Source organism: Lampris incognitus, chromosome 1 (genome assembly GCF_029633865.1).
Source record: "Lampris incognitus isolate fLamInc1 chromosome 1, fLamInc1.hap2, whole genome shotgun sequence".
In the NCBI taxonomy this organism is placed as follows: Eukaryota; Metazoa; Chordata; class Actinopteri; order Lampriformes; family Lampridae; genus Lampris; species Lampris incognitus.
This window is the reverse complement of record NC_079211.1, coordinates 104,552,481-104,566,877: the sequence shown is the minus strand read 5'-3', so window position 1 is coordinate 104,566,877 and position 14,397 is coordinate 104,552,481. Positions and strand designations below refer to the sequence as shown.

General features: G+C 46.1%; 1 protein-coding gene across 1 annotated transcript in view; it reads right to left on the bottom strand.

Moving 5' to 3' along the window:
* The window catches only part of wdfy3 (WD repeat and FYVE domain containing 3), a 202,712-nt gene that overhangs the window by 60,776 nt on the left and 127,539 nt on the right, over positions 1–14,397 (bottom strand). The window contains exons 33-36 of the mRNA XM_056274002.1: positions 13,889–14,122; positions 13,322–13,421; positions 10,522–10,682; positions 4,172–4,401 (exon numbers count right to left, since the gene is read on the bottom strand). Of these exons, the coding sequence (XP_056129977.1) occupies positions 4,172–4,401; positions 10,522–10,682; positions 13,322–13,421; positions 13,889–14,122 (725 nt within the window). The remainder of the gene's footprint in view (positions 1–4,171; positions 4,402–10,521; positions 10,683–13,321; positions 13,422–13,888; positions 14,123–14,397) is intronic.

Below are 14,397 nucleotides of genomic sequence, written 5' to 3'. Positions count from 1 at the left end.
ACTTGTAATTGAGTTTCGATGCGAACAGATCCACTTGAGCTACCCTGAACCTCTCCCAGATCATAGCCACTATGGCTGGGTTGAGGCTCCAATTGTCCGCATGCGGGCCGCCTCTCGAGAGGATGTCCGCTGCTTCGTTGTCCTTCCCAGGAACATGAAGCGCCCTGATTGATAGCGCGTTGCTGTTGACCCAAATCCAAATTTGCATGGCCAACTCTCTGCAACGCTTGGACTTCATACCGCCTCGGCGGTTGATGTAGGCCTTGGCCGTCATGCTGTCTGTCATTATCAGTATGTGACGGCCTACGAGATCCTGAGCGAAATGCTGGGTAGCCAGCCAAATCGTCTCGGTCTCGCGCGCGTTGATGTGGACCTTCTCCCCAGACGGCCACACTCCTCGCGCTGTTTTGTAGCCAAGGATGGCCCCCCAACCAGAGAGGGACGCATTCGTATAAATCGTTACCTCGGGTCCCCTGGGGCCCATAGGGACCCCAGACATGTCCACGCAGGCTCTGTTCCAGTGGTCTAGGTCCTGCGCTACCACGCGCGGGACCAGGATAAGATGGTTGTTGTACCGGCGTTCATTGCCGTATTTCAAGAAGTGAACTGCGAACCACATTTGCAGTCTCCTCATGAACAACAGACCTAAAGGAACAACTTGGTGAGCCGATGCCAGAAGGCCCAGCAGCCTCCTGATCATCCGTTAGTGACATATGTCCCCGGGACGAAATGTGCTAACGTGGTCCTGGTGGAATGCCATCTCTCTTGCGTAAGGGTTGCGCGCATGGATACCGTATCCAAACTCAGACCCAGATACGTTGCCTGGCACGAAGGCCATGGCGCGCTCTTCTTTATGTTGATAGTGAAACCCATGTACTCCATGAATTCCATCAACTCCTGAGTATGGAGTATTGCTTGTTCCGGCGACCGGGCCAACACCAACAGGTCGTCTAGGAACCATGCCAAGCGCATACCTTTGCGCATCAACACTCCGAGCGCTGCTTTCACACACCTTGTGAATGTCAGAGGAGAGAGGCGATATCCGAACGGGAGGCATGTGTACTGGTAACACTGACCCCGGTAACAGAACCGAAGATACTTTCTGTGTCTTTCCGCAATTGGACAATGATAGAAAGCATCTTTTAGGTCGACCGAAGTTAGCCAATCGGACTGTGTCACCATTGACAGCAGAACCGGTGTGCGTAGCATTTTGAAACTGACCTTCTCTACATACTTGTTGAAGGGTTTCAAATCTAGGATTGGGCGCATCCTTCTTCGGGACCAAAAAGTAACGGCTGTAAAACCCGTCTTCTCTTTCTAGGGGAGGAACCACCGTGATTGCCCCTTTCGAGAGTAACTCTGTGAGTTCGTTGTCTAGGATTTGTGCTTCGGCCACCAACCCCGGTTCCGTATGCACTATTCCCAAGTACGGGGGTACAATACCGTTCTCGAAAAGGATTTGGTGTCCGTGGGCTATCTGATCCAAAACAGAAGCCGACGGGACCAATTCCTTCCACCTGTGTAACATGCGTGACAGAGGTCTCGTTGCCTCCTGTACCTTGCTGTTCAGGTAGCGCGCGTAAGTTGCGCGTAAAGGGTCTGGGGAAGCCCCGCCCGCCATTCCCTGCATCCATGGGGGGGCTTCGTCCTTGTAAAGGAGACCCAGATGGGGGAATTGGCGTTTTGAACCTTTCCAAATTACCATTTGACCCATCAGAGAGACTAAACATTGTCGCATCATAGTCCCCTCCCAGGGGCGCATTTGCGCTCATGTCATTATTATCCAATATTTCCAGCAGGGATGTTATTACATTGTTATCATCATCTTTACCTAAAGATTCAGACAGACAATCAGACTTGCGTTTCAAACCTTTTAATAGGCAATCACCATCATCACCAACATAAAAACTTTTATTCACATTCACAACCTTTGGAATAGAACAAGTAGACTGTGCATCAGAAACCAAAATAAAAGGCGCAGTGTTTAGCCCTGCGCATGCTGTGTCCCCTGAACAAGCGTCTATATCGCCGGAGACGGCTCTGGAATCAGTCTGTTGGTGTGGGTCGTAACATCCTGCCGAAACACGTCACTTGGCAGCTCCCTTCTTGGAAGTGTCTGTGCTGTCCGGCTTGGCCGCCTTGGCCGCTGGTTCTGTGGAAGACTGGGAGTTTGGACGTGAGCCCTGTCCACGCCCGCGCCCCGCTTTACCACCTCTTTTTGGATAAGTCTCTCTCCATTTCTGCTTGCGCGCAGGCTTGTCCCCCTGCCCTTTTGCCCACCGCAGGCTTAGGGGTAGGCGGGTTCTTCATCATCGGGAGAAGCTCCTTGTGCAAGGTTTCGCGCTCGGCCTGGGCGGCCTTGTATTTGCTGATAATGTCCGGGGTCGTTCCAAACAGGCCCTGGTACCCTGCGCAGGAGTGGGCCATCCACTCCTTGCAGAATTCCTCTTTTACCCCGGCTGTCTCTAGCCAGAGACGTCTGCGCGAAAGGGTGGAGGCAGCTGCGCTAGAACCGCACTCTAGAGCGATGGAATACAGCAGCGATCCCAGGGAGTCAGCTATGCGTTCCATTTCCAAGATGTACTCACAACCTGCTTCGCTGGCCACTACGTCACCGAACTCGGCCCCGTCGATACCTGCTGTAGCGATGGCGGCTTTGCTTTGCTCGACGTTTGATAGGCTGCAGAGCTTGCGCATGTACGCCGTTATCATCCCAGCCGTTGAGACGAGTCCAGCTGCGCGTGTACTGGCGTGCCATGCATCACACGCGTAACGATCCACCTGTTGGCCCCACTGCGAAAGGTGTTTGGGAGTATCGCGAGACCCCACCTTGGTGTTAGGGTTGAACGATAAAACGTCCCTCTCTGGTTGTGGAATTTTCCAGTCTTCGTAGTTCAGGTTCCTAACCTGGACTGCTAAGACGTCAACCCCCTTCTGACTGAACTTTGAGGACGATTTAAGTAGCGGATCCGCCTCCACCCGCTTAAACGCTCGTTCGATGTGAGGATAAGGTGGTAGAGTGGAGTCCCTGACCCTCTCTGCCATTCGTGGAAAATCGGCTACCACCGGATCTTGAGGATTGCCCGGCTCGGTAACGATGTCGGCAGACTTGACCGCTCGCGCGAACAGATCGCAGAAACTGGCGAGGAATGTTTCGGACCCACGTTGCATGGCGTCGCCATCTTTGTTTGGTTTAGACGAACTTGGCTGGTCGTCTTCCACGCCCTGATCATCTACTTCCTCAGGCAGTGAATCCTCGGGTTCCGCACCCGCCGAATAACATGCCACGGATTCACCAGGGAGAGATAGGATCTCATTGGTCCAGTCCTCTCTAACTACCCCAGATGGTGGGATAGCTTCTGGCTCCGGAGGGATGCTAATGCTAGCCGCCGTCGCGTGACTGTAGCTAGGAAGCATCGGAGGGATGTTGCTAGCCTCCGCCCCATGGCTATAGCTAGGTAGCACCATGCTAGCCGCCTCGTTAGCAGGTGCGAAGGGATCTGCAAGTCCCCATCTTTGACGGTACAGGGCAGCCAGCCCACCTTTGGCGCCCCGATCCTCTGATGGTTTTACAGAAATTGCAGTCGATCTCATTACGGTCTACATCCCTCAAGTAGCCCGTGTAGTGAACATGCGGGATATGGGAGACACAGTCCGGATGGGGGTCCCATTGGAGCGTCGCCGGTTTAACACACCCGCACACCAAGCGTAGAATCCGGCCACATCGACCGGATTAACGAACATCTTGGCGATAAAAGGTAAGCTAACTATAAGTTAGTATCTAATATACCAGTATATCACTACATTACTTGTGTATTTGCAGGTTTACTCTTAGTCCCGGCGAGAGAGAAACAGCCATAGACCGATCTCATTTAGTTGGAGATGGAAAGAGGAATAGCGCTTCCGGTGGGCGTGCCAATACGGGGTCGGTGGGAGGACATATGACCACAGGGGGTCATATTGTCCGGGATTGGCACGGGGAATGCACCTCCATCGTTTTTCTTTTTTCCAGCGAGCTATTGTGGATGATGTCACAATGCAATAACCCTCTCAGCCATTTTGGAGTTCGTGAAACGTAACTTAAACGTACACACACACAATCCCACACACATCCTTCAGATTCCCCCCACTCTGGACAAACCGGCCCCCCAGCGCCTACTGGCCAACCTACCTCCCGCTGTGTAGGCAGATGAAGCAGTGCGCCAGGCAGGCCACAAAGTCCTGGTCGTGGTTCCCCGGCCCCAGAACCAGGTTGCGGTTGACGGTCAGCACCCGCAAGGCATCCAGCAGGGCCACCTGTTGGGCCACGGTCTTATGGGGTCGGCAGAGCTGGTAGAGCACCGTCCTGTTCAGGCAGTGGTAGATGGTGTCCAGTGACAGGCCCTGGGAACGCCGCTTAGACTGAGCAGAACAAGGAGGGAGAGAGGGGGAGGGGTCAGAAGAAAAGAATAGTGAGGGAGGGGAGGAGAAAAGAGAGCAAGATATGGTCAGACAGAGACTTGAAGTAGTTGTGAGGTAATAAGAGGAGGGGATGGAGGGGGACAGACGGAAAGAGACACAAAGAAGGATATAAAGATGAATAGATTGTTAGATTGATAGAGAAACAGAGATAACAGGAGAAAATGTGGAGAAGGTTGGGTGGATGGATAGATGGATGGACAAACAGAGAAGGTATAGGAGGGCAGGAGACAGAATTGAGATTTAGATACAGATGACAGACAGACCGAGATTGAGGATGGAGCATTTGAAGTAAGGAGTGGATGAAAACTTGCACGTTTAAGTAAAGAAGGCTTGTTAGAGAAGGAGGTGATACAAACAACAGAAATGGATTTGGCGTGTTAGTTTAGACGCAGAGCTGAGCCGACGTTACAGTCTGGCTGAGGACACAGCCATGGAAACATGTCTGCAGAAAGAAGCTTAGTTTGAACAGCTGAGTTAAGTCGCTCCGGGGTGTGACTGTTTCCTTGTTGGTTTAATCTTGTGGTAGCAGGGAGGATTTTAAGGACTCCATGAGAAAACAGGTTAAAGAAAAACTACCCAGCAAGGAGACGGGGTGAAGTGAGTCATGGTCTACGTATGGAGAACCAAAAAACACAGCAAACATCCAAACTTCACTTTCTGCAGCGTGACTACTGTGTTCAGCCATATGGATGCGGTCCACCTGTTTATTTGATGCTGTGCTTTCTGTTGTGTCCTGCACCACAGACCCAACTCCAAGAGGATTTGATATAGTAAACATTATATTTTGGTTACTGCTGTCAACATAAACAAGTTAATTTTTTATTTTTTTGGGGGGAGGGGGGCCCCCTTTTCTCCCCAATTGTACTTGGCCAATTAACCCACTCTTCCAAGCCGTCCTGGTCGCTTCTCCACTCCGTCTTCCAAGCCGGGGAGGGCTGCAGACTACCACATGCCTCCTCCGATACACGCGGAGTCGCCAGCCGCTTCTTTTCATCTGACAGTGAGGAGTTTCACCAGGGGGACGTAGCATGTGGGAGGGTCACGCTATCCCCCCCCCCCCAGTTCCCCCTCCCCCCCGAACAGGTGCCCCGACCAACCAGAGGAGGTGCTAGTGCAGCCACCAGGACACATACCCACACATTTGGATTCCCACCTGCAGACACGGACAATTGTGTCTGTAGGGACGACCGACCAAGCCGGAAGCAACATGGGGATTCGAACTGGGATCCCTGTGTTGGTAGGCAACGGAACAGACCACTACACTACCCGAACACCCTCCTCACAAGTTAATTTTTGTGATTAATTTGAAATATTTAACGCGTTAAAAAAAATCAACACAGCTGTGTTTGTTTACTTCCTGTGGCGGCTGTTTCACAGGGATATCAGGAAATTCGGTTGTGCGCTGCTTGTCGGAGGATGGAGAGCTGTCTTTTCCCACCGACTCTGCTCCTCGCTGGACTGTTACAGTGAGTAACCAACTCACAGCAGTAGTCTTTATTTGCTCCAAGCCCTCATTACTCTATTCCACTATGCTGCACCATTGCATATGGGGTTCTGTGATGCGCCATTATGAACACGTAATGAACGTCATGAATTCACAGCACTTTAAATTCAACTTGCAATTGAGCATGGAACCCTTTTTTTTTGTTGTTAACTGTCATTTATATTAGTTCATTCAAGAAATTATTGCCTTCTAAGCTGATATCTAATTTTAATGGCCTTGGTGGTTTTGAAATTCAACTGGCACTTTAACATGCAGGCCTTGGTTTTGGTGTTATTTCTGTTAGTGCATATAAAAAATATGCCTTTCAAGCTACCAGTGCATGTTGGTGGCCTTGATGGTTTTATTGCAAATCTGTAGTTCACAGGAGAGAATCTGTATTCAAAGTTAAAAAGATGCTATTAATTAAACAGTAGTATTTGAATTTAAATAGACTTCCTTTATGTTGATTCTACATCAATTCTGATTTTGATTTAAATATCCATTATTACAAGCTACGGTCTTGAGAAAAATAGCAATTAATTATGATTATTCACAGAAAAACTGAGATTAACCAATTTTTTTAATCGATCAACAGCCCTAATTTTGGTGTTTTAGTTGTGCGTTTGTGTTAAAATATAATTCTACTGAAGACTATGGCAGTATGCGGTATGGATTCCCATGTGGGCTGGGAAAGGGGGTTCAAGACTCTAATAAAAAAAAAATCAATTGTAGTTGTCTAAACAGCGCAAAAGATTGCTGTCTCACTCCTGAAACCACTACGCCATCCACCCCACCAGAATACTACCAAAAAACAATGGAGTATTATAGTCGGAAAAATTAATTTGAAGATTAATCTCTTGATCCACTCACTGGCACAGCAGTATGAAGCCTCGGGCATTACATAAGAGCACAGTCCAAAGTCTATAACACACATAGGAAGAAATAATGAGCTGGAAAATCCCTCTTTTACTAAATTATTGCACAGTGAAAACCATCAGAGAACCCCCCCCCCCCGCCATATTCAGACTCTGTATAATATACGGTGCATCCGGAAAGTATTCACACCCCTTCACTTTACCCACATTTTATGTTACAGCCTTATTCCAAAATGGATTAAATTCCTTTTTTTTCTCATCAATCTACACACAATACCCCATAATGACAAAGTCAAAAAGTTTTTGTAGAAATTTTTGCAAATTTATTAAAAATAAAAAACTGAAATATTGCATGTACATAAGTATTCACGCCCTTTGCTATGACACTCAAAATTGAGCTCAGGTTCATCCTGTTTCCACTGATCATCCTTGAGATGTTTCTACATCTTGATTGGAGTCCACCTATAGTAAATTCAATGGATTGGACATGATTTGGAAAGGCACACACCTGTGTATATAAGGTCCCACTATTGACAGTACATGTCAGAGCAGAAATCGAGGCACAGATCTGGGGAAGGGTACAAAAAAATTTCTACAGCTTTGAAGGTCCCGAAGAGCACAGTGGTCTCCATCATTCATAAATGGAAGAAGTTTGGATCCACCAGGACTCTTCCTAGAGCTGGCCGCCCAGCCAAACTGAGCAATCAGGGGAGAAGGGCCTTGGTCAGGGAGGTGACCAAGAACCCGATGGTCACTCTGACAGAGCTCCAGCGTTCCTCTGTAGAGATGGGAGAACCTTCCGGAAGGACAACCATCTCTGCAGCACTCCACCAATCAGGCCTTTATGGTAGAGTGGCCAGACGGAAGTCTCTGCTCAGTAAAAGGCATATGACAGCCCACTTGGAGTTTGCCAGAAAGCACCTAAAGGACTTTCAGACCATGAGAAACAAAATTCTCTGGTCTGATGAAACCAAGATTGAACTCTTTGGCCTGAATGCCAAATGTCACGTCTGGAGGAAACTAGGCACCTCTCATCACCTTGCTAATACCATCCCTACAGTGAAGCATGGTGGTGGCAGCATCACGCTGTGGGGATGTTCTTCAGTGGCAGAAACTGGGAGACTAGTCAGGATCGAGGGAAAGATGAATGGAGCAAAGTACAGAGAGATCCTTGATGAAAACCTGCTCCAGAGCGCTCAGGACCTCAGACTGGGACGAAGGTTTACCTTTCAACATGACAACGACCCTAAGCACACAGCCAAGACAACGAAGGAGTGGCTTCGGGACAAGTCTGTGAACGTCCTTGAGTGGCCCAGCCAGAGCCCAGACTGGAACCCCATTGAACATCTCTGAAAGACCTGAAAATAGCTGTGCAGTGACGCTCCCCATCTAACCTTACAGAGCTCGAGAGTATCTGCAGAGAAGAATGGGAGAAATACCCCAAATATAGGTGTGCCAAGCTTGTAGCTTCATACCCAAGAAGACTTGAGGCTGTAATCGCTGCCAAGGGTGCCTCAACCAAGTACTGAGTAAAGGGTGTGAATACTTATGTACATGCAATATTTCAGTTTTTTATTTTTAATAAATTTGCAAAAATATCTACAAAACCTTTTTTGCTTTGTCATTATGGGGTATTGTATGTGGATTGATGAGAAAAAAAGGAATTTAATCCATTTTGGAATAAGGCTGTAACATAAAAAAATGTGGGGAAAGTGAAGGGGTGTGAATACTTTCCGGATGCACTGTATATATTATTATTATTATTTTATTTATTATTTTATTTTGCTCATTTGTTGAGCACTTTCCCTACCATTGAGTGTTTCTTTTAACAAAGTTATGTATATAAAAACAGCTGATGAGTGCGAGATGCACGAAACAGGCTTGTACTGCAATGCACTAAAACTTTTTTTCCAGTATCCGTGTGGATATAGTATCTGCTCATATATTTTCGTAATGTGTGTGTGTGTGGTGTTAGTTTGTGTGTGTGTGTGTTAGTTAGTGTAGATAGTGGGACCGAAAACTAAAGCATTTATGATCCTAATTCTTTTTGGAGGTGGTAGGTATTGTCTCAGAGAGTAAGGGAAAAATCCCAGGAAATTAAAATTATGCATAATTATGCATAAATATGTAAAATATGCATTTTTCTAAAAATGGCTAAAAACCCACTTTTCTCGGCATTTCAGATGATTCTGAGCATCTTTGATTTTTTCACCTATATAAAAAAAAATTTCTGGGACTTAGAAATGTTTTGGCATTATGCAAAATATATGCATTTTTGCAAAAATGCACTTATGATCCTAATTTTTTTTGGAGGTGGTACGTATTGTTCCAGAGAGGACCAGAAAAATAGCAGAAAATTAAAATAATTATGCATAATTATGCATAATTATGCAAAATATGCATTTTCTAAAAATGGCTAAAAAAACCACTTTTCTCGGCATTTTCAGATGATTCTGAGCATTTGGGGGGAGGGAGTTGGAATGGGGGGTAAACCACTTTTCTCGGCATTTCAGATGATTCTGAGCATTTGGGGGGAGGGAGTTGGAGTGGGGGGGGGTTTAGGGGCAGGGGGAAGGCGGTTAGCTGGCAGGATGAAGAGGAGGGAGATTTAGACGGGTGGATAACCAAACTGCTACATTGTAGCGGGGTTCTTCTAGTATATATATATACACACACAATTTCTCATAGGGCTGCAGCAGCACTTAAGCAAATATGTAAGAAAACACAAAACTCATAAAACTGTTACATGGGCACAAAAAGTATTGCATATAAAATCTAATATGCAGTAGTACCTATACAGAAACACCTGGTACCTCAAAAACATATACGTGTATGTATGAAAGATTATAAGCACACTAATATGTGCACACATACATACACAAAGACACGGTACGGATAAACCACCTGTCCATCATTGGGGGGGGGGGTTAAGTCAAATCTAATTTAGAGCCCTTATTGGTTAAAATGAGAAAATGATCTTAGCAGTTAAACGGCTGCTATCTTGCCTAATTTAATCTTGAGTTTGCTTGTATTTGTGGGAGAAGGACTCACAGAGGGCTCAATTCATTCTCCCATCTGGAGGAGGCAGAGCACAGATGCCTTCTGTCTGGCTCCTAAGATGCCTGGGAGGAAGGCTTTGAGCCCAACACACAAGGCTGACGAGCTCACTGCTGACAGGAAGAAAGGGAAAGTGCCATAAGCCACATCATGTGGGTAGATGTTGGCAGAGAACAGAAGGTTTGTCTGTGCTGGCAGCCACTCAGACAGGTAACCTGCCATGATCTTGAGCCACGATCCTAATCCTCTAGTTATTAGCCTGCTAAAAAGTCAATTGTTGATTATTTTTTTGTTTCTCTTTTTTGACCAAAACAGCTGTAGACCTTTCAGGTTTTTCGTAAATGCTTTTGCAACTGACATCTTCCAGCAAATGCTGCATAGGAAGCATTCTATGTCCTGATGTGTGCAACAAAATGTAGAAGCTTCTCCACAGAGCACCTTAAAATAGCCCCTACAGCAGTCTATGTTGGCTCCACAAAAGGAGAGCAAAGTGGACTATTCATCTCAAGTGAAACTAATAGTTATTCAACAGATGTTATCAATATTCAACCATTTAATAAAAAATAACAAAAACAAGTTCTTACATCTTTTTTGTTAAGTTTTACTGATGCCCCGAAAGAAAAAAAAAGGCTTCCATGCTGGTACCTGTCCTATCAGCTGCACAATGAAGTCCACCACCAGCTTAGACTCCTTGTTGAACATGCCCTGCCACAGTTTGTCCACCACGCGCTGGGTGAAGTAAAACACGTTGTTGACCAGCGTCTGGTAGCTGCCTCCACTGCCGATGGGCAGGGAAGCATCTTCACCTGGAGAGTATGAGAGACGGAAGAGGAGACTCTGTTATAATTCAGTGATAGCCAATGAAGAAGTCCTCTTTCATGTATTTATCCTGCATTAGTAGAGTATACAGTGGTAGCAATCATTTAAGTCCTTCTTTATTCGTTTAATGTATGTTATGTACAGTAGATCGTATGGTCCTCGTTTAGATTTTTTTCTTTATCTGTCTTGCTTTAGTACTTTATATACTGGTAGCTATTACAGAAGTAATTCAAACTTTACAGGATATATAGTCATTTAAAATGCCTTGCACATGGTTTTCAGTGTTCCTGGGCTTTAGAGAGCAGCTTGCTGACTCATGATGCAACATTTCCAGCGTCACACGGATCCAACAAAGAATTCAGTGTCAGTATTTCAGCAGGACGTTCACCTGTTTCGTGCCTAATCAGCAGTCCAGCCTGTCTATGCATTTTCATTAATCATTTAAATCCAGCCAAATGCTGGGGGCAATACATTGCCACAGCGGGTGGTAGGTTTGGCTACTCTTCAAGCAACTTTAACAGGTAAGCAACCACTGATTAAAATGATTTTCCATCAAAAAATGAGACAAAATGGCACCATGAGTCTCTCCCTCTTCAGGACGGAGAGGGACATTACAGGCTGTTTAAGACAGAACCCCTGCAAAGCAGCTGGACCAGTCTCTGTCTCTCCCTCCACCCTGAAGCACTGTGCCAATCAACTGTCTCTGGTCTTCAAAGACATTTTTAACACCTCATTGAAGACATGCCACGTACCAGCATACTTCAAGACCTTCACCATTATCCCTGTCCCCACAAAATCAAGGACCACAGGACTAAATGACTACGGACCCGTCACCCTGACCTCTGTGGTAATTAAGTCTTTAGAGTACCTTGTTCTGTCCCGCCTTAAAACTATCACTGACTCACTCCTGGACTCCCTGCAGTTCGCTAAAGAGCCAACAGGTCTGTGGAAAAGGCAGTAAACATGGCACTTCATGTCATCCTCCAGCACCTGGACTCTGCAGGAACCTATGACAGGATCCTGTTTGTGAATTTCAGCTCCGCCTTCAACATCATCATCCTGGATCTGCTGCAGAACAATTTCTCCCAGCTGCACATGCCTGACCCCACCTGCAGGTGGATCAACGACTTCCTATCTGACAGGAAGTAGTACATGAAGCTGGGGAAACACATCTCTGACTCCCTGACCATCAGCACTGGTTCCCCTCAAGGCTGTGTCCTTTCCCCTCTACTCTTCTCCTTGTACACAAACAGCTTCACCTCTAGTCACCAGTCAGTCAAGTTCCTGAAGTTTGCTGATGGCACCACCCTTATTGGGCACATCTCTGGTGGGGATGAGCTTGCCCACAGGTGAGAGATTTACCATCTGGTGTCCTGGTCCAACCAAAACAACTTGAAGCTCAATGCTCTAAAGACGTATGAGATAGTTGAGGACTTAAGAAAGTACCCGGCCCCACCTGCCTCCCATCACCCTGTGTGACTCCCCAGTCAACACTGTGGAAACCTTCTGCTTCCTGGGCACCATCATCACCCAGGACCTCAAGTGGGAGCTGAACATCAGCTCCCTCACTAAGAAAGCAGAGCAGCGGCTGTAATTCCTGTAGCAGCTAAAAAAGTTCAACCTGCCAAAGCCAATGTTGGTGCACTTTTACACTGCCATCATTGAGTACATCCTTATCTCCTCCATCACTATTTGGTATGCTGCTGCCACTGCTAAGGACAGGGCAGACTGCAACGTATAATTTTCTTTGCCCAAGAGGGTGATTGGCTGCAACCTGCCTTCCCCCCATGACCTGTACACCTCCAGGACATTGAGGTGAGCAAGAAAGATGATGGTCGACCCTTCCCACCCGGGCCATGGTCTCTTCAAAACACTCCTCTCTGGCAAGAGGCTTAGGTCTATAAAAACCAGAACCTTGCACCACAAGAACAGCTTCTTCTTCCCTACTGCAGAAAGCCTTTCTAACAAGGCCCCAGACACACACAAATCCTGACACTGCCAACCCTCCTTCTATATTCCCTACTGTGCTCTCTGTATATGGACATCTTGCACAAAACCTGCACTACCCTATGAATAACTCTTATTCTGTTAATAACTTCTTAAAAATCTCATTTAACTTTTTGTAAATTCAGCTCATGCCATGTGGTCTCTCGTGTTTCAACTCTGAACCGGTGGTGATTGTACCTTACATTTTCTTTTATCTTAATTTTATTTTATCTTGTATATATTTTTTTTTATTATTCTTTTTAACTTTTATCTTTACTATGTACTGTTAGTCTTTCCCCCATTACACCAACATACCAAGACAAATTCCTTGTATGTTCTTGTACCTGGCGATAAATGCGATTCTGATTCTGAAAAATAGCTGTCCTAGAAAATATTAAAAGTGGCAGGCGAATTATGGGATGTACCATAATGGCATGACCAGTGCCCTGGCCTGATGCTATGGGCTGGGGGCTCCATGTTGTTTCCATACTGTTACTCTCAACATATGCACAATTTGACCCACAGTCGCTGGTAATTTTGGGCCTTAAAGGCACCTGTAGCCTATTAAATAACAAGTTGTAATTAAGTGTCCTGGCCTTGCTGTAGGTGTGAGTAAGGTGTGTCAGGAAGGTTCTCTGACCCAGAAGGACGTCAGCAGCTAGCAGGTGTTCCATGACCCCATCCAGGATGTAGGACTGAAACTCCTTCTGTTGGGTTCGGGTAGAGCGCTCCGGAGAGGCCTGGCAAGAAAAGAAAAGAAAACCAAAACAAAACATAATCAAACTCAGAATACTCCGGGATACGAGAACCTCATCAAAACAGAGTCACGCAGATGGAGACTGATTTATCAAAAGCTCATTTGGGTTTAAGAGCAGAATATTTAATCCAGCCTCAAAAATTCTCAGCATCTGAAGTAAATGGGACCATCTGTGAACTTTGAGCCATAACAAAAGAAAGAATTGTAAATTCACCACAGCTGCCCTGAATGGACACAATCCATGGTTCAGAAATTATAACCGGCTACCAGTTAAATGCTGGTACATTTGTCCACCAGCTACTGCGGTAGGTAGTTACCTATCACTAAAAGGTCCTGTTCTATTCTGTTAAAAGCATTTGGATTTGGAATAATAACAGTGACTAAACAGTGGACAGAATATTTTCATTTTCAACCCTGGAGACAACCAACTTCCTGCAGTATTCTACTCACCTCCAACAGCAGGTCAATAATGGGTGTTTGCTTGCTGGCCGGGGTCATGCACAAGTTGTCCATGATTAGGACCCTCATGAAATCAAAGACATACTTCTTGGCTGGGTGGTTGGTCAAATAGGTCTTGGAGCCCACATTGCAGTACTCAGACTGGCTGCGGTTCATCCCTGAGTCGCCGGCAAAGGCCTTGAATTCCTCTGTGGGAGACCCCGCCTCATCATCCAAGTCACTGACCTGAAATGAAGGGAAGGAGTTGTTTTTATTTTATTACAGGTTTTTGTGGTCCATCCTTTTTGCAATATAGATGCCTGTTGGGTCAAATCATTCAAAAGCACAATATCTCTTTTCACTGCTACACTGATGACAAAGTTGTATGTCCCCCATAAAACTGGTATTACTGCTAACCTACATCATCTCAAAGCTTGCCTCTCATATATAAAAAACTGTCCATCTCAAAATGTTCACAAAAATCAATGAAAACAAAACAGAGATTGTCCTGGTTTGGTTTG